The 20714-nt window shown below is 48.1% G+C and overlaps 1 protein-coding gene across 1 annotated transcript in view; it reads left to right on the top strand.

Moving 5' to 3' along the window:
* Positions 1-20714, top strand: part of Scn8a (sodium voltage-gated channel alpha subunit 8) — a 108813-nt gene that overhangs the window by 81087 nt on the left and 7012 nt on the right. Inside the window, exons 20-25 of the mRNA XM_005353869.2 lie at positions 6071-6193; positions 11236-11520; positions 13339-13392; positions 13819-13956; positions 14786-14890; positions 16382-16652. Coding sequence (XP_005353926.1) covers positions 6071-6193; positions 11236-11520; positions 13339-13392; positions 13819-13956; positions 14786-14890; positions 16382-16652 — 976 coding nt within the window. The remainder of the gene's footprint in view (positions 1-6070; positions 6194-11235; positions 11521-13338; positions 13393-13818; positions 13957-14785; positions 14891-16381; positions 16653-20714) is intronic.

The raw sequence follows: 20714 nt of genomic DNA, 5'->3' as shown, positions 1-20714 counted from the left end.
GGAGGGGTGTGGGGATGAGGAGGGGTGTGGGGATGAGGAGGGGTGTGGGGATGAGGTGAGGTGAGGTGTGGGGATGAGGTGAGGTGTGAGGATGAAGAGGGGTGTGGGGATGAGGTGAGGTGTGGGGATGAGGAGGGGTGTGGGGATGAGGAGGGGTGTGGGGATGAGGGGATGCAGGAATGGGGCACGGTCTGTTCCTCATGTTCGTGTCCATGGATATTTCCCCGATGTGCTGATCAAGTCACTTTTCCTGGGAAGAAGGCCTGTGGTGTTGCCATTTCTGCTGTGGTCACCAAATGAGAACTTTGCCCCTCCAGGCTCTCTGGCCCTGTCCTTCGTGACCGTGAGCTGCCATGTTGTGTTTTCAGGTTGGAGGCAGTGGCATCGTTGACTGTTTCTCACGCCGCCAGCACTTGCTCCTCTACCTCACTACCAACGACTGCTTCCTCTTTCCGTGTAACTAAGACTTCTTTCTTGCAGCATTTAAAGAAGGGGTGTGTGAGAAGTGCGGGGCCGGCTGTGGAGAATGTACCTGGGAGCTGAGAAGGGGGCAGAGATGGACGGTCTGAAGGCTGGAGACTGGGCGGGCATGTTCAGAAGAGGCATTGTGGACGCTGTGGCAAGCTGCCTGTGGAATTCCAGTGGGACCTAGGGCAGATCAGTTGGGAAATCTTTCTCAGTCATGTAACAGGAGTCCTGGACTGCCCCATCAATGACTTCCACCTCATAAACACATTCCCTTCCCACATTAATGACTGCTTTCAGAGTTGTCAAGAAGCTGGCATAGGGTTCTCTAGAGGAACAGGACTCGACAGAAAGGGGATTTATTAGGAAGACTTACAGACTACGATCCAGCTCATCCAACAATGGCTGTCTGTGGTCCAAGAATCCATCATTGTTCCTCCATGAGGCTGGAGTCTCAGCTGTCAGCATATCCCAGAATTCCAAAGAGGCAGGCGCCGATGCCAGGGAAGGAAAGAACTTGCTAGCAAGCAGGCCAAGAGCAAAGCTTCCTTCTCCCATGTCCTTATCTAGGCTTCCAGCAGGAAATGTGACCCAGATTAGAGGTGAATCTTCCTGTCCCAAAGGTCTGGATTAGAAGTGGATCTTCCTGCCAGGCGGTAGTGGTGCACACCTTTAATCCCAGCACTCGGGAGGCAGAGGCAGGCAGATCTCTGGGAGTTTGAGGCCAGCCTGGTCTACAAGAGCTAGTTCTGGGACAGGCTCCAAAACCACAGAGAAACCCTGTCTCGAAAAACCATTAAAAAAAAAAGTGGATCTTCCTATTCCAAATTAAGCATAAATCCCTCACAAGTGTGCCCTCTAAGCTGGGGTTTTAATTACCTCCAGATGTCCTCATCTTGACAGCCAAAAACAGCCAGCACACTAGTCTTTGGGAAGATATGTAAATGAGGAGGAGAGGCCAGCCCGCAACCTTTAAGTGAGCCAAATACACATGGCCCCCAGGGAAGTAGACGGGTCCTTGAAGTTAATAGAAGTGCACACCTAAGCAGCTTGGATCCCAGCTTACGGGGATAAATGTAGGATGGTACCCGGAGCTAGATGGGCTCTCTTCCTAGAGACAGGAAAGTGCACAGTAACCCCCAGGGCACCTTGACTCAGAAAGATGCCCACAGAGCCCTTCACTGACTCACTGAGGACTCAGACGGATAGGTCCACTGCCGTGCTCTAGCCCTAGCACTGTGCCGTGAAATAAAGTTTCCATTTTCCTCTGTACTCTAAGGATGCCAGCACACACCCTTGTATCCTGCTCTGCTGCTAAGAATGTCCACCTGCAGGTCACCGCTTATCTAGCAAGTATTTTCTTTATATACTGGGCAGGAAGAAGGTGAAGCAATAGGACAGGCATTGCTAGTTGACTATAATCTATCAGTTCCTCTAGCTTTGGCAATTGTTGTGGGGCCTCACATTAGCTCTGAAGACTGTCCCTATACCAATTGTTGGTAATCAACATCAATTGAATACTATATTCTGTATTGAATTGCCTTAGTTCATAAGTCCCAGGAGGACGAGTGGACAAAGCCCCAGCCCTGGAGAGCTTGTACCAGCTTCCCCGGGAACTCTAACCTAGCTTTAGTCAGGTAACCCAGACTGAGAACAGCGCTTCTAAAGGACCTTTCCTCTGCCCATTAATCCCTGTGTCCATGTTTATTGAATAGCCATGTTATGCAAAACCTGCTCAGGGCTGTAGAGTGTATAAAGAATATCAACCATAGCTTTTCTCTTGGAGAAAAACCTGCTCAGTGTTGTAGAGTGTATAAAGAATATTAACCATGGGGGCTGGAGAGATGGCTCAGTGGTTAAGAGCATTGCCTGCTTTTCCAAAGGTCCTGAGTTCAATTCCCAGCAACCACATGGTGGCTCACAACCATCTGTAATGAGATCTGGTGCCCTCTGCTGGCTTGCAGACATACATACAGACAGAATATTGTATACATAATAAATAAATAAGTATTTAAAAAAAAAAAGAATATCAACCATAGCTTTTCTCTTGGAGCTAAGAAAGTGACACACAGAGAGTCATACCCTGATGTATAGGGATAACCTACTCAGTGATGATGATGGATTTAGAAATTCCACTTCTACATTGTTGATGGATAATCCCAGCACTCGGGAGGCAGAGGCAAACAGTTCTTTGTGAGTTTGATGGCAGCCTAGTCTACAGAGCGAGTTCCAGGACAACTAGAGCTGTCCTGGACAGTGAAATCCTATCTCGGGGAAAATGTGGATGGAAAATAAGGCATTGATTAGCACCCAGATAACTAGACCTGCCATGAGTGTTTGCTGTCCACTGGAGGAGTGTGTCTCATTTTGCGGACACTGACAAGCTTGTAGGTATCTACAGCACCCCTTCTCAACCGTGATGACTTCGTGTCTGAATCACTCACTTCCATGCCTGTTGCCCTAACAGATACTCATTTTTCCTTGCTGTCTCTTAAAGCTGCTATGATCCCTGCTTTTATAGAACCATGAGTCCGGACATCTTAGATCCGTTCTCTTTATTCGTAAGCCATGTGTATTCCCAAACAGTCACGATTTATTTTTCTCAGGTCTTTGTCTACATTGGCTTTTATTTCCTGTAAAAGAATTGTATCATCTTTCTCCAGGGAACATTCCCCCATTACTTTCAGGGTTAGTGAGCACATCCATTCCAGAACGGGAACCTCAGGCTGACCTTGGCTCCAATATTCGCTTGCTTCTGTACCTCCAATGGCCTCAACTTTGTCTCTTTAATGCCTTTTCTTTGTTTTTTTTTTCCTCTCTCTTTCTCTTCTTTTTTTAGGTTTGATTACTTTGTACACTTGAACAAATGTTCTGATTATGTCCTATAGGAGTTTAACGTGGAGACCCAGGAGACTGAGAAACAGTCCAGAGGGGACCTTGCTGGCCTTGCTGAGCAGCTGAGCAGATCCCCTCTCAGTGGCGGCTTTAGGGCCAGCCTCTTAACTTGGCCTCTGTAGCTCCTCTACCTTCCTCCGCTGCAGTGTTATTAGTAAAGCTGCTGCCCTTCAGCCCTGGGGTCCTCCTGCTTGACGCGGGGTCTCTAGACACTCAAAGTTTAGGGTCTTGCGATCTATACCCCCAAAGCTTCACAAAGTGAAGCTGCTCCAGAGGACTTTTGAACTGAGCTACCTAGTTGAATGGGGTAGCTTATCTTCAGATGTCCCCTGAAGACCAGCTAACAGTTGGGCAGTTCTAGACTCCATGGGGTTAAGAGTTGACTTGCAGTTTGGAGAGGTGGCTTAGCAATTAAAAGTGCCTACTGCTCTGTCAGAGGATTGGAGTTCGATTTTCATCGCCCATGTGACTCCAGTTCCAAGGGAATGACAAAGCCTCTCCAGCCACACATGTGTGCACACACATACAGGCAAACACATACTTAAAACTAAATGAATCTTTTTGTAAATTAAAGACATAGTTGGCTTTTCCTGACTAGAGTAGTCAAGAGACAGCTCCATATAAATTTTTATTAATCCGAAAGTGATAGGTTGGCTGCTGTGTGCTAGATAAGGGTTTTTGAGACCCTGGACTTGGGTAAAGATTAACCTCGCACCATCATCACGGAGCATGGAGAGCCTAGGAGAGCTGCGCTTCCTTCCTGATTAGCTTTGAACACTACCTAGGGCTCCGCAGAAGGCACCAAAGCTGAGAGGCTATGAGTATGTGCTTGCGGGCTTGCCTATGTTAGAATTGAACCCTTTAAGCCTACTTCCTGTCCTTTCATTGACCTTCTGATTCTATCCTTACTAATCCTAGTTCTGAATTATAAATGTCTTCTTTAAAAAAAAAATAAAACTTGTAGCCAGGCTTGGTGGCCTTTAATCCCAACACACAAGAGGCAGAGGCAAGCAGATCTTTGTGAATTCACGGATCAGCCTGGTCTCCAGAGGGGGTTTCAGGACAGCCAGGGCCACATAGAGAAACACTCTCTATAAAATAAAATAAAGATTTTTTTTTAAATATTTATGGATGTAGCTCAGTAATAAAACACTTGCCTAGCATACACAAGGCCTGGGTTTAATCTCATGCAGAAAGTGTGTGTGTGCACACACACAAGCACACGCACACACACACACACACACACACACAGATGCATGCAGTGGAGACAGAATGAAAACAATCTAAGAAATTTCAAAAACAGCAGACAAAACTAAGTTGTAGATTTTCTTCTCTTATCTTAGAACCCCCATTTCCCAGTAGAGGGAATATTTTAGCCCATCCCAGAATCATGTTCTAATACAATAGAATATGGTGTGAGAAAAGGGCTGCTGTGAGAAGCCCTAAGCAGACCTTCTCAGATAGGACTGGGTAAAGTATGTCCAGGGCCCCTGAGGAGCCCTGTCTTGCTCAGGTCTAGCCCAGGCAGCTCTAGGTGTGGCTAGTACCCGGTATTAAGAGTTATCCTGATAGTAGGAGCAAGGGGAGTTTGCTCTTGGGGAACAGGGAGGTTTGACCTGAGTTTAGGCTTGTGGTCCTCACTCCAGGACATCAGCAGTTCAGCTCTGGGTGGTTCAGACATGCTGATCTGTTGAAATACTACCATGTCACCTGCGTGCTGGAGCTAGGTCTCCGCAGCCTGCCCAGGGAGACCGAGCACTGGCTCGGGTCAGCAGTCTGGGTCTCGTCCTGGCCTCCGCGCTACCACTGGTGGGGATTTCTGTCTACACATGGGATGACCCTCTCCCCAGTCTCTTCTAGTTACTGTGTTAAGGAGCAGAGTAATCGAAGACTGTCCTCAAACTGGCAGAGGCCAGTGCATTTGGAGCTATTCTGGAAGGAAAGAAGGGAAATGACAAAGAGGATGGATTTGGTTCCTGTGGCCACAAAAATCCTATGGCCATAAAGGGTGATAGTTGGGCTTAAAAGATGGAGGCTACAGTTAAGAGTAAGAGGGAATTGGGTAAGTAGTTCTCAAAGGGTCAGAGTCCCACCGAGGAGGCTGTTGGGGAAGACAGTCACCTGTGGTACTTACTGACAATGTTTTCTTTGTTAATGTACTGACTTGTCCAATTCTCAAATGGTTTCTTGTCAACCAGGATAAGAGAGCTCGTCCTTGTCGGAAACCCTAGGTGGCTGAGCTGAGGAGGGGCAGCTGGTGTGGAGTGTGTGTATTTATCTGTATTCTTTTCCATAGGTACCATTAAGTATGTCTGGCTTAATTTAATGGGAACTTCTGGGAGCCGCAGACTGTAAAGGGAGAGGGTAAGGTTCTTGTCATCTCTTCAGGCTCCTCTCCTTCCAATGGGACCTCCTCCTCTCCCTCCCCGCAGCCTCTTCCCTTTCCAACTTGCCTGTGTGTCCTGCGCCTGCCCTTTATTCTCTCTCCCTCTGTGTTTTTCTTCTGCCTCTTTCAACCGCCTTTCCTTCCAGGTCGTTTGAGTCAAGTTGAAGTAGGCTGAAGTAGGCAGCCGGTGTCACCCATTTCCTCTGCTGGGGCCCCCGTCTGTTAAATCAGTATTAGGGGTTTTATTCTAACACACTGGAACCTCTCTTTTCTTTTCTTTTCTTTCTTTTTTTTTTTCTTTTTTTCTCTTCTGTCTCCGTGTAGGTCTCTTTAGTCAGCCTTATAGCTAATGCCCTGGGCTACTCGGAACTAGGTGCCATAAAGTCCCTTAGGACCCTAAGAGCATTGAGACCCCTAAGAGCCTTATCACGATTTGAAGGGATGAGGGTAAGCTATTAAGAGCAGCCGATCCTTCTGCATGCCAATGGAAACTGTTAAAGCATGCTAGAACTGATCACATGGTGGGACTATCATCCCAGCGCGGGCTCTGTGATGCAGCCGCTGAGATGCAGCCGCTGATTTGGTCCTCCACTCTCTTCCTCGCAGCCGCCCCATGTGCAGGGGAGCTGCATTAAGCTGCCTCATCACACTCATGTTGGCCCCGCCCCCAACAATGTGCCGCTGTAGAACCTGTTAACACTGGCTCCCTTCCTTTGGCCTGGCTTACCTGTAGCACTTGGGGCGGCTTTCTGGGCTGTTGAACTTATAGGGAGAATCACCAGGTGCAAAGAAGGGGAATTACAACCTAGAAGCCCACTGAAAAGCATAGGTTGAAGGCAGGCAGAATGCTGGGTAGGGGCAGCAGCCAGATGGGGTCTGTGGCCTTGAGGTCACTAAGAAAGCAGCCAAGAAGGGACTTGAAGACAGGGTGGCAGGCTTGGAACTGGGGGCAGAGCAGAATTTGGCATGACCCCGGGAGAAGAGATGCTTTTCTTTCCATTCTGATTCCTCTTGTTGCACCTTGTTGTTCTCAGCCCAGTCCCATAAGGACTGGAGCCTGTCTGTAGCGAAGCTTTTCCCCTCCCCCGACCCTCCGCCCATGCTCTGTGGTCCCTGTCCTCACTCCATCAGAACAGCAGACAATGCTAGGTGATTGCTTAGCAACTGGTTCTGAAATTTCTTGAGACCCCCTTCTTACTTGGACTACACAAGTCCAGACAACACAGAGGTTGTCACCTGCCATATTAGAAACAAGGCTTTCTCTTTTGATGTTTTTTCTTGACTCTTTTGGTTTTAATAATTGTTAGTGTGTACAGATATATGTACACACCCTAAAAAAATTGTTTTCCATACAATCACAGAGGCAGCCCGTTCGGTGGTGATTGTTGCCCTGTGCTAATCAGAGGGGCCTGGTTATGCTTATAGGGCCCAAGAAAGCACACTTAACTTTAGACATTGAACCCATGCAGGAGAGCAAACCAGAGGATGTCTTTAAATGTACCCATGTCAGAACGTAGGCATGAAAACGGAACAGTTGCAATGGTCCACTTGAAGTAGACTGACTGACGAAGCTAGAGACCAGGACAGTGCAGCTGTGCCCATTCGTCGTCTGTGAGCCTGGTCACTAGTCCACAGAGCTAAAGGTGACAGATACTCTTTGGGGACTTAGGAAATTTATTATTTTAGCATATGAAACGAATGCTGTCTGCAATGAACCCCCGTTTACTCTAAGCATGGTCACAGATGGGCTTACTAATGTGAGCCGTCAGTAGCCCTCCCGAGCCTTCTTCAGGAAGGGCACTTCCAGGGCAGTCAATTTGTTCGACTTAGAAAGGAACTCTAAGTCTTTTCCCATGAGTAAGAGGTTCCAGCGTGTGGGTAAGACAGGTACTGTTCCTACCAGTGTGTGCTGCTTCAGAGTCGATGGTTGAAACGGCCATGGTGTGAGTGGGAGCAGGATTAAAATGTTTGTCTCTGCTTCCCTATCTGCACATGTTTTGCATAAGCAATAATAAGCTTTAGTAGTTTTAGAGTTAATAATCCACCTTGGTGGCAGAAACCCTCTGGACTGGATGCCGCTCTGAACATTCTATCAAAGGCATCGATTACTAGACCTGAACCTAGTCCCTAACAGGGATCCTGGACCTCCTAAAAGAGGTCTCCACTCCCTCCAGACAGCTCCCAGCACGGCCGTCTAGCACTAGGAGAGAGCTCCATTTGGTTGCTTGTTTCTGTCGCTGTGTCAAAAGCAGTCGTCATGGACCAGCTGGAGGCGTTTGCCCAGAGGAAGTGGTTTGAGTTCCAGATGCAGGAATCCTTCTGATGACCTCCCCTTTCCCACTCAACTCCTTTCCTCCCTTCCCGCTCCTCTCATTTGCCATTCCCCCAAAACTTGGACTTCCTGACTCTCAAGTAGATTAGAAGCCCAAAGTCCAGAATAGGTGATCAGCTCAAAAGGGAGGTTCAGTTTTTTTTAATTACCTTGCTGTTTTTTGGTTGAGGTAATGTAGGCAAGAACAGATGTGAGCCCAAAGCTGCAAGTTGCAGCAATAGTGCTCAGTGCGGGGAGGGAGGTCAGTCCCTGTCCGCCAGCAGTGCTAGCTGGCTGCTTGGGCGAGTGGAAAGGGCTCAGAGATCCATTCCTGCCCTGAAGCCTTCAGCCCTTCTGGGGCAGAGTACCTACAAGAAGATGCGAGGCTACATTTATAGCAAGCTACCCAGTAGTACCTGTGTTTACTCAAGTATGATTTTTTTTCCGTGGGGTGTGTGTTTCATTCAGTAGCTTGGCTTCTTCAAAATGCCAGCATTTGCAAGATGCCACCTAAAACTTTGAGCTAAGAAGCCCGACACATTGACATCACCCATGCAGACGGGCTCAACTGTTACTGTGCTGCTCTGGTGCTAGCTCAGCCTTTCCCTTGAAAGGGGGCGTCATCCCAGCCTGCCCTGGGTACTCACTTCAGTCTCCTCCCCTTCCTCAAACCAAAGACCAGAACTCGCGACAGTCCTGCTATTGCCAAAGGAACACCTGATGTCGCTCCTTGCTTTTCTCTCCTCCATAGTAACCCTTCAGCCCTTGCTGTTAGCGCCGAGGGTGTTTGCTGCTGTGAGACGTGCATGCATCTCTGTGGCCAGTGCATAGTTGTTGTTAAAGCCATGTTCCCTCTGCCAGACGCGAAAACTAGCTCACTGTAGCCAGAGTAGTGTCCTAGGCAGTGTGGGGATGGCAAAACGTAAGTACTAACATCCACTGGATTTTTCTCATCAGTTAAGTTGTGTTTGTTTCCATTGCTAAGTATAAGCTACCTTTGAAAAATGCAGCCCTCTTACAGGTTTCTAGAACCTGCCCTTGAGTTCTTTGTCTAAGCTGTGGAAATCTAGCCTTTTCCAATAATAGATTTCATCATAATTGGAGCAGTGTAATACCAGTGAGCAGAGGGGGTGATGTGGTGCATTGAGAGCATTGTCGTTAGCAGGGTGCTTGTCAGAGAGAGGGGGAGAAAACACTCTAACTGGCCCTCCAGAGCAGTCAGTTCTGCCTCGTAGCACACAGCTTGGTGAAGTGTCCACAGCAAACAGAGCGGTGAGTGAATTCCACCAAATCTGTTTACTATTTTATTTGTAAAACTAAGGTAAGAAGTTCTCTAGTAGTTGTGAATAACAAATAAAACTACACTGCAGAGGCCAAGACTCAGCTTAGAGGAGAAGCTCTTGTCCAGCACAGACGGCAAAGTCCATTTTACAGATACCTTTTATTATATAGGACTTTTGTATCCTATGAGCCATAAGCCTCAGATTAGCATCAGACTTGAGATAATAAAGGTTCAGAGAGGTCGCCTCAGGTTAGCTAGCCCCCCCCCCCTGCTGTCAGTATCTTGCATCCATAACTTCCTGGAACATGTGGACACCTCGTAGGCCAAGATAGACTGAGTTTGATGAGCTCAGCAGCACCCTTACCGTGGGAAGAATCACAGAGCAGGCAACAGGCTGACTTACCTCCAGGTCTGCACCCCTGGGTGCTGCCCTGCCCCACACCATGGTGTCCCCGAGCTCTGTCGTGACGGGCCACCACACAAGTTTGCAAAGCTTCCTGCAGTCTGCTCTTACTGTTGGAGAAGCCACTGTTCCATTCGTGGGTTGTCCCCTTTGCCTGTTCTCTTCCACACTTCATTGCTTTGTGGTGCTCCCACCAAAGGGTGAACACTGTAGAGTGAGGAGGTAAAAGTCAGATCTATCCACACCTTTGGTAAATGCACAAAATAGCATGGAGAATCTCCAGAGTTCAGAAATCCTGGGTGCCCTTGCTTGAAGGAATAGGTGTTTGTAGAGCTGACCATCTGGTCTACAAGAGGTTTCTTGGTCTAAGAATTAAGAAGCAACTGCCTCTCAGTCTAAAGATCTTCACATATGAATTAGAGAGTGTCAAAATGGGCGATCTAAACGGAAGAGAAAATACAGCTGTTTTCAGTAGAGGGTAGAACAGGTGTCTTCCTGGCCATGTCTTCCAGTGAGTACAATCGGAAGTAGAAACATGCAGCTGTCGGGACAGCCTTTCCGGGCTCAGCGGCTCTGCTCCAGTGTCGCTGTGTAAGCTCTGAGCCCTGGTTAAACTGCGGGGAGGGGAGGTCCTGTCGGCTGCCCCCAGCACAAAACCCGGGAAACTTCCGCTCCTAAAGGCTCTTTGTTGTTTTTTTTTTTAATTTGATTCCTGGGCTTTATTTACTATTTTTTTTTTAAAACAGTACACCAGTCTTTAGTTCCAAGAGCAGTGATCTAACCCAAACCCTCCAGAAAGCTTTAAGCCATTTTGATTTCTAAAACTGAAGAATGGAGTTGAGGCCTGGACCAAGCAGAGGCATGAGAAGTCAACATATCAGAAGGCAGAACCACAAAGAACCTTCAGTGAGACTCACATCTGCTCCGATTTTATCTTAAACTGTTTGGTAGAGGGAATATAGCTTTTTCTTTCTTCCTTGAGCCTGCAAAATGTGCATGCTCAGCTCTTGCCTGAAAAGAGCTAACTGCCTTGCATAGGTGTAAGACTTTCCGTACTGTGCTAACCCAGAGGGCAGCTGATTCTGAACAATCGTGCCTTGGTTTTCAGAGGGGAGTGTGTGTTGAAAAGCTTCTAGTGAGATTGTAATTGCTCAGAGTTCCCTGGGCGGGCATATTTTGTCAGTTGAAAATGAGGGAGACTGGACTAAGAAATTGTTTTTCTGGTCCCAGGTTGGTGCTTAGAAAAACATTAGAGTCAACTTGGGCAGGGGAATTTGTATAAACTGAAATTAACACGACTTATTAAAATTCACCCAAATATAGTACAGAGACTTACATATTTGGGGTCCTGCTTGTAGACCTGTCCAGTTATGCAAAGACAACATGGTGCTTTCATGGCAGAAAAGCCACAGAAATATCATTCCCCTCCTGGAAACCAAAACAATGTTCCTCTTCACTTGGTGCCCGCACTCAGCAGCCCCCTTCCAATGCAGGTGGTGGTGAATGCCTTGGTGGGCGCCATCCCCTCCATCATGAATGTGCTGCTGGTGTGTCTCATCTTCTGGCTGATTTTCAGCATCATGGGAGTCAACCTGTTCGCGGGAAAATACCACTACTGCTTCAACGAGACCTCAGAAATCCGCTTTGAAATTGAGATTGTCAACAATAAAACGGACTGTGAGAAGCTCATGGAGGGCAACAACACAGAGATCAGGTGGAAGAACGTGAAGATCAACTTTGACAACGTGGGGGCTGGGTACCTGGCCCTCCTTCAGGTGGTGAGTGTTACTGCTGGTCGGAGGACCAGGGCAGGCGGGCTGCCCACAGAGAGCCCTGCGCAGAGTCAGGATCACTCTCCTCCCCCCGGGAGAGGGGGTCTTGAGAACAGGTCACTCCCCTGTCACTTAGAAGAATCTGCTCAGCAGCAGATAGAATTACTGCAGTGGAAAAAAGGTGCTAGTGCAGTTCTCAGCCTGTGGGGCGTGACCCCTGTGTTGCATATCAGATGTCATTTACACTACAGTTCACGCCAGTAGTAAAGTTACACATGTGTTGGGGTCACTGTGTTTAAGAGTCACAGCTTTAGGAAGGTTGAGAACCACTGTACTAGAGGGACCATCTTCTCTCCACCAGGCAGGGTGCAGTTGAAGTGGGAGAAGATGGATCCAAAGGCCTGTTTGATAGAGTAGGAGCCCCTTGTGCTAAGGGCAGGAAGACTGCCTGCCGCCACCCCTGCAGCTCAGCCCCAAATGTGGGGCTGGGTGTGTCAGGGAAGAGGCTCATTTTAGATGCCAAGCTGCTTTTGCCTAAGCTTGTTCTACCAGCTCTAGCCTTCTTGTCCCCTCACCTATGCTTGGAGCGTTTGTTGGCTGAGACCTCAGGCTGGTATGAAGCAGACACACTAACGTTTATTGGATATGTAACTTGAAACAGAGTGCCTGATTCTCTGACACTTTGATGAAGGTAGATGATAATACCTTGCCTGGTTGTTTTTTGTTTGTTTGTTTGTTTGTTTGTTTTTTACTTCTCGACCAGCGAGAAAGAACAACCACCACACGAGGATTCTTCTCAGATCACGCTTCCTTGCCTGGTTGTTAAGAGAATTTGTGTTTTAAAAAAAAAAACCTCTCAGCACAATGCCTAGCACACAGTTAACTAAGGTGTTGTTATTTTGTGGTTCAGTTGTTGTGAGTATTAATTGTAAGAGTGCAGAGGAAGCTCCCAGCCTAACCTACCTAACCTAACCGTGGTGAGCTGTTAGGTGCAGTAGAGGGGCAGCTAATGGACACACACACACTCCTGTCCCATGATGGTACCTTTGTTGTCCTGTCACAGTTTAAGAAGTTGGGGCTCCTTGGGGCTTAATGGAAGGGTAGATAGAGCCCTTGCCTCACATAGGTTCAATCCCACAGCACCACAAAATAATTAGCTAATGAATTAAAAGAAGAAATGGGTTGAGCTCATGACTGGAATCTGAGCAGCCCCAGAGAACCAGTGTGCTGCCTCCAGCTAGCTCAAGTGCTGGTTCTCCACATGTGCCTGGTCATCCAGCGAGGGAAGCGGGCAAAGCCTGGAACCCGGTGAGCATAGCAGAGCTGGAGACTGTTGAGCCGATTGTGCCAGCTCCAGCAAGCTGAATGAGGACTGAGAAGTCTGCATGGAGGAAGCCATTCCCAGGCTGCGTGGCGTGTTAGTGAGGATGAGTCCCACGCCTACGGGGTTGTCTGTTTGATGCAGCTGTGAGTGCTTAGGAACCCTTTGTTAGAGTGGCTTCTTGGTGGACGTCCAAATGCCCAGTGGACTGCGAAGTTCACACACAGTCTCCCTGTTGCCACCATGGGCTATGCGCTCAGACCCTACAGGCAAGAGTTAGTGCAGCCGTTACTGTCTGTTCCTTCGCCAGGCTTTGGTGATTTCAGCCACTGTCAGAGACTCTTTGGAGTCTTTTTTGATAAAGTGACTCCTATGTTCATAATGCTATACTCACCTAACCTATTCTGTATTCTTGCCGAACCTAAGACTGGCCTCTAGGACTCTGCCTTGACTCCCAACCACTCCCTAACTGGCATAGTCTAATGACTGACTCTGTTTCCCAGGCAACCTTCAAAGGCTGGATGGACATCATGTACGCAGCTGTAGATTCCCGAAAGGTAAGGACACACGTGGTAAAATGTGACTGGCTTAAATGATAGAAAGCAGCTCTACGGTAGATCCCTCAAGGGCAGAGGGGCAGAAGAGTGAAGGACCCCCCTTCTGGACACCACTGTTTGTCCTGCTGACTCTACCTGGTTACACCCTTGACCTTGGTGGCAGTGACTATGTTCAGTCCTGCCCCCTAGTGAAAGCGTAGAAGACAGCTCTCCTTCCCCCCCCCTTCCCTGTTCCTTATCCCCAAAGTGGCAGTGCCCTTGAAGGACAGGTGTGGACCAGGGGAGTGCAGAGAACCTGAGGCCTTCACCACCTGCTTGTCAGCCACGCGAAGGGAGAGGGCTGGTAGCTTTGGCATGTTGGAGTCAGCCCTGCCCATGATCCCAAGCCAGGAACTGACTTAATGCCTCTTTCCTGCCCTCCAACAGCCGGATGAGCAGCCTAAGTATGAGGACAACATCTACATGTACATCTACTTCGTCATCTTCATCATCTTCGGCTCCTTCTTCACTCTCAACCTGTTCATTGGTGTCATCATTGATAACTTCAATCAACAGAAGAAAAAGATAGGTGTCCTCCCCACATCGCAGTGGTCACTCTGGCCTTGTCTCTAACACTCAAATTGTCATGGTAGGGCTGGCCCCCGTGTCCAGACAGCAGACCCAGCCAACAACCCCTTTTGCATGGGACTGAACTTGTCAGTGTGTGCTTTACCAAACATTTCCTGCAGTCTCACATTCCTGAGGCCACTCCTATTGGGGCTTTCCCAGAGGGAGGGGAGAAGCAGCAGAGATTTCCAAGCAGAGAAACAGAACTCGTCAGTGATCCCTGGCATCCGTAGCATAGTGGGATTTCAAAGCCATCCTCAGAGGGTTCATTTCCTCGCTTGTCTCACGGGGGTGATAGTTCTTCCAAAGCAAACTGGATAACAGACTTTCTCTTGTTTATAAGTTCAGTTTATTTGTCCAGTGAGTCAAAAAAAACCCCACAAGTTACAAATTTTGAATTTCATAAAAAGTGAGTTTGCCATTTGTGGCATTCAAAAATCTTTCTTTAAAATATTTGGGAGGGGAATTCTGGGCACAGTGATGGCAAAAGCAGACTAGTAGGTCTCTCTTCATAGTTCCAGGCCATCCAGGATTAGATAGTGAAACTCTCTCTTAAAACAAACAAACAAAAAAAAAAAAAACCAAAAAACTACATTTTTTCCCCTGGATGTGACTGTCTTCTGGTCCTTTGCTCTTCACTTCCTGCCTGAGAGCCTGTGGTCAGACAGTCCTGTCTCACTGTGTGGCCTGGCAGATCCCAGACCCCCAGGCTGGCCTCGGAGGGGGCTCTCTGCTGTCAGCCGGTGCAGCAGAGCAGTTGTAATTGTCCTCTTTCCCCATCCTTTACTTTGGAGGCCAGGACATCTTCATGACGGAGGAGCAGAAGAAGTACTACAACGCCATGAAGAAGCTGGGCTCCAAGAAGCCTCAGAAGCCCATCCCCCGCCCCTTGGTAGGTGCACTGGGCAGGTGGAGCTAGTTTCTTACTCCTTGGGGCCCCACCACCCAGCTCCCAAATAAACACTTGGATACTTACTCTTACTTATGAATGCCTGGCCTTAGCTTGGCTTCTTTCTAGCCAGCTTTTCTAACTTAAATTATCCCATTTCTCTTTAACTACATTTTGCCTCTTGGCTTTTACCTTTCTTTATTCTTAACTCTTTCTTTCCTCCTTACTCCGTGGCTGGCCATGTGGCGGGGTAGCTGGCTCCTGGCATCCTCCTCTCCTCCTTTTCTCGTTCCTTGCTCTCTTCCTTAGACTTCTCCTCCTGTTTATTCTCTCTGCCTTATAGCCCTGCCTATTTCTCTCTCTTGCCTAGCTATTGACCTTTCAAGTTTTTATTAGACAAACCAGGTATATTAGACAGGCAAAGTAACACAACTTCACAGACTTGAACAAATGCAACATAAAAGAATGCAACACATCTTTGCATCATTAACTAAATGTTTCACAGCATAAACAAATGTAACACAGCTTAAACTAATATTCCACAACAGGCAGGCTAACTGCATACTGCACCTCTGGTTGGGAGGAACACACTAGGGTCACTGTGGAGGAGGGAGAGAGAAGTGACTGACTGCCTGGTGGTGCCTGCTGACCCCCTGCTTAGGGGCCCCATCCACAGCTCAGACATCACTGACCGGGACTAGGAGTGATGTGGGTAGTGCCTGGCCTGTGCTGAGAGTCCGCCTGGGAGAGAGCACACTGCCAAAATGAGCAAAGGGAACTGAATGAAAACAACCCCTCCCCTACCTGTGCAGGATAGTATCTGCTACCCAGGCATGGTGCCACCAAGTCAAGAATGTCACAAAGCTAGAGGCCAGCCTGAGCTACATAGTAAGATTATCTTTCAAATAATAATGTTCTCAGCTGCTGTACCCTTAAACATCATGGCAGGAAGGGTGTGACGGCAGGCAGTTTACATCCCGTAACCAGGAAGCAGAGAAAGGATATTAGGAGCTGGCTCCTCTTGATGCCATCTGGACTCCAGCCAATGGGCTGGTGCTGCCCATACAGGAGTTCCTGCTCCCTTAACTAACCCTCGTGTACATCTAGAGGTATGCCTTACTCGTCTCCTGGGTGTTCTTCAGTCCAATCAGCCAGAAATGAAAATGCAGAGAACAAGAGAGGCTGTTTCCCAAGCTCCACTCCAGTCCCTGAATTTGGAAGCCAAGCTTTTCTACCACATTGAAATATAAAAACCATGGCACCTGGAGAGGTGGCTCAGCTAAGAACATGTACTGCTCTTGCAGAGGACCCAGGTTTGGTTCCAGCACCCATCAGCAGCTGCAGGGATCCAGGGCCACACTGCAGGCTCTATCAGCACTCCTGGCAGATATTAGGGACACCACTGAGAAGGCAACTAGGAGCACATGATGAGCAGGGCAGCGGCTCTATGGCTCTAAAGGCTTCCGTGAACGCTTTCCCATCTTTCCTTTGCAGAACAAAATCCAAGGGATTGTCTTTGATTTTGTCACTCAACAAGCCTTTGACATCGTGATCATGATGCTCATCTGCCTTAACATGGTGACGATGATGGTGGAGACAGACACTCAAAGCAAGCAGATGGAGAACATTCTCTACTGGATCAATCTGGTCTTTGTCATCTTCTTCACCTGTGAGTGTGTGCTCAAAATGTTTGCCTTGAGGCACTACTACTTCACCATCGGCTGGAACATCTTTGACTTCGTGGTGGTCATCCTCTCCATTGTGGGTGAGTGGACCCCGGCTGCGAGGGTGAGATTCAGGGTGGGCAGCCTGCCCTGCCTGTGCATCCTCAGCCTTCTCACAGACCTGCCTGCCAGGAGCGTGGGGAGTGTGTTTCACTGAGCACTCCCAGCCCTGAGGCAGGAGATAAACTTGCTTTGTTTTCAAGAGATTCAAATTCTACCAAGAAAGGCAAAAGAAACTTGTGTTTTAAATGTAGCAGTGGCCTGGGGAGATGGCTTATCTGGTAAAATGATTTGCTGTCTGTCTTCATTAGGGTTTCTGCTGCTGTGATAAACACCGTGACCTCACGTTCCATACAACAGTTCACCTTCAAAGGCAGTGAGGGCAGGAACTCAAGCAGGACAGGAACCTAAGGCAGGGGCTGATGCAGAGACCATAGAGGGGAGCTGCTTATTGGGTGGCTTCTCTTGGCTTGCTCAGACTCCTTTCTTATAGAACCCAGGACCAGCAGCCCAGCAATGGCCCCACCTACAATGGGCTGGGCCCTCCCCCATCAATCACTAGTTAAGAAAATGCCCTACAGGCGTGTCTACAGCCCCATCCTGTAGCTTCAGGGTGTATTCTCAGTTGAGGCCTCCTCCTCTCTGATGACTCTAGTGTGTGTCAAGTTGACATAAAACTAGCCAGTGCACTGGACAAGCATGAGGACCTGGGTTCTGGGGATGGTGTACATACATACTTACAATCCGTTCACTGGGGAGAGAGGGATAGGCAAATTCTCTGGACTCACTGGCTGGCCAGTGTCGTCCACTTGGTGGGTTGTAAGCAACCCTATCTCAAAAAGCAAGGTAGATAAATGCCCCTCGACCGAAGAATAGATAAGGAAAATGTGGTACATTTACACAATGGAGTACTACAAAGCAGAAAAAAATGACATCTTGAATTTTGCAGGAAAATGGATGAAGCTAGAAAACATTATTTTGAGTGAGGTAACCCAGACACAGAAAGACAGTTATCACATGTACTCACTCATAGGTGGTTTTCAAACATAAAGCAAAAAAACCAGCCTACAAATCACAATCCCAGAGAATTTAGACAACAATGAGGACACTAAGAGAGACTTGCATAGATCTAATCTACAGGGGAAGTAGAAAAAGACAAGATCTCCTAAGTAAATTGGGAGTATGGGGACCTTGGGGGAGGGTTGAAAGGGGGAGGGGAAAGGCAGGGAGGGGAGCAGAGAAAAATGTAGAGCTCAATAAAAATCAATAAAAAAAGAAAAATAAACAAGGTAGAAAAAAACTGATAAATGATACCCAAGATTGACCTCTGGCCTACACACACACACACACACACACACACGACAATAGTGAAGTATGAGGTGATAAAGCGTGGCTAAAGATGGCTAATTGAATGTCCTAAGCACATTCTGGGGGCAGTGGTCACAGAGGCACTGCTGTAGCCAGCAGTGCCAGCTACTGAGACGACACTGTAGGCAAGGGTAGCTGGAAAGTCCCCAGGTTGTCTCACTGGGACCTCACAGCCTCACCAGAACCAGGCTGTCTGGCTCGCTCTCTGGGAGGCAGCAGAAGCAGCACTCAAGCTGGTCCCAAAGTTCATGTTTCCTTCAACCTCAAAACAGAGCAGGGTTGAAGTTCTGGTGGGTGAAGAGAGAAGTACAAGCCTACTGGCTGTCGTCAGGGCATACTGCCTTCTTAAAAGGCACCCCAAGTGCTGTGTCCATGCCTTGGTTCCAGGTAAGAATCCTCAGAACTGTGGGAGGCAGCCCCGGAGCAGACAAGGCAGATAATGGCCTCTTCCCAGCAGCAGACAAGGCAGTGCCTCCTCCTAGCCCATGCTCCCCTCTAACTTTGTTAAACACTGAGTCTAAGGACATTTTCCCCAAGAAAAGAATCCCTCAGTATTGGTGATGGCAGAGCACAAAGACTTCCCCTTTACAGTCACCATGTACGTTCACCTTCTGACAGAAACCTCTGGTGGGTCTGGTTCCCATACTGTCCACTTTTTCGTTTCTTTTTTTAAGATTTACTTATGTCAGGATGTGGCGGTGCACACCCATTAACCTGGTACTCTGGAGGCAGAAGCAGGCAGATCTCTGTCATTTCAAGGTCAGGTCTACGTGCAAGTTCCAGGACAGCCAGGGATATATAATGAGACCCTGTCCTAAACAAACAAAAAAGACTTACTTATGTTTATGAATGTTTTGCTTGTATATGTATTTGTGCACCACATGTGTGCCTGGTGCTTGTGGAGGTCAGAAGAGGGTGCTGGATCCCCTGGAACTGGAATTACAAGTGGTTGTGAAACACCTTGTTGGTTCTGGGTACCAAATCCAGGTTCTCTGCAAGAGCAGCAAGCGCACGTAAACGCTGAGCCTCTCTGCAGCCCCATACTGTCCACTTAGACTGCAGCGCCCTGCACGAGTAATAAAAGTAGCTCACATCTTGATGGGACATGCTGTGAGCCATGAGGTTCCTGAGACATGTGGCTGGTGAGCGAGCACTCACATATTAGGAAAGGCCAGCCTCAGCCTAAGTCCGTGTTCCTAGCTTCCCTGACAATGTGACCCTTGCCGACTGGACATGAAACGTCACTAAATGAGCTAGAAAGTCCAGACAGTCCTGCCCCGTATTGTGTCGCCCTCTAAAACAGTGAAATAGTGGGGCTTTTGATATGGAAGTTTTATCAACTGCTAATTTATTCAGGAAGGAAAAGCGTGGAAATTCTCTTCTTAGGGTAAAAGGAAAGGCAGCGAGATGGCTGCCTGGGTGAGGGTACTGCCTGCCAAGCCTGGTGAGCTGAGCGTCCTCCCCAGGACCACTTGGTAGAAGGAGAGTCCTCTGACCTTCACATAAGTGTCATGGCATGCACATACACATACACTCAAAAACAATAAAAATACTAAAAATATTTTTTTAAGTAAATTGACCTGTGAAGTACCCGGAGCGCCCTTCTCATGGTTCGCTGGGGACGGACACTCACCCTCAAGCCTTTGTTCAGGTGTGGTGGCTCTCTGAAAGCTGCCTGCCCTGTAAGTACATACATTGTAGCCTTGCCTGTTTCTCTTACATAACTGAGGAGCAAAAAAAAAGGAGGGAAGGAGGAGTCTGAGGCCACAGAGCCAGCACCAGATCAATCCTAGCGTCACAGCCTCTGAGAAGGAGCGCGCCTGCCCCATCCAGGCTCACCTTCTTTCCCTTCCTGCAGGGCGAGATTATTTCTGGCTTTCTTTTTCTTTTTCTTTTTTTTAATTTTTACTTTATGTGTTTTGTCTGCATGTATACACGTGCACCATGTTTAACTAGTATCCCCGGACGGGAATTGGACGGTGGCCTTCTGGAAGAGCAGTGGGTACTCTTAACCCCTGAGCCATCTCTCTCAGCCCCAATTTTTATTTTATTATTTTGCGGTGGGTATTTTGTGTGTATGTCTGGGTGTGCACCACATGCAAAACCTTGGAGGCTAGAAGATGATATTGGATATCCTGGAACTAAACTTATAGATAGTTGTAAGCCACCATATGGGTGCTGGAAATCGAACCTGTATCTTCTGCATGAACAACAAGGGCTCTTAACTACTGCACCACATCTTCAGTCTCTTTTTCCTGGCTTAAAACCTTCAAATGAGAGCTTCTTGAGCTTTCTTCGGCTGGTCACGATACTTAGAGATCTCATGGCTGAGAGACACTTTACTGGTTAGAAGCTGGTCTGTGTGGATGCTCATCTTGTCTCCTGAGCACAGAGAGTGCCTATAGCGAGCAGCCCCGCTTCCTCCAGCTCTTGCTGCTGGCCCTTTCCACCTCCTCCTCCTGTTGCTCTTCAGTTTGAAAACGTGATCTGCTTGAGGCAGGTCCACACAGGCATGCAGTCAACTCCTGCTGGCAGTTTCCCTGCTTGGAAACGGGTTTCTGTTTACATCTTTCAGCTCAGAATCTCAGAGCACCAAGTAAAAGGCCAGTCTGGACGGCCCCTTAATCTCTGAGACTAGCTCACTTGTGAGGAGATGGGGGATGAGAAACCAACCAAGAATAAGATATACTGAAGATGTGTAACATTGGCAGAATAATCAGGACATGAAAATCAAA

Source organism: Microtus ochrogaster, chromosome 15 (genome assembly GCF_000317375.1).
Source record: "Microtus ochrogaster isolate Prairie Vole_2 chromosome 15, MicOch1.0, whole genome shotgun sequence".
NCBI classification, from domain to species: Eukaryota; Metazoa; Chordata; class Mammalia; order Rodentia; family Cricetidae; genus Microtus; species Microtus ochrogaster.
The sequence above is the reverse complement of the archived record's forward strand: the minus strand, read 5'-3'. Positions and strand labels throughout refer to the sequence as shown.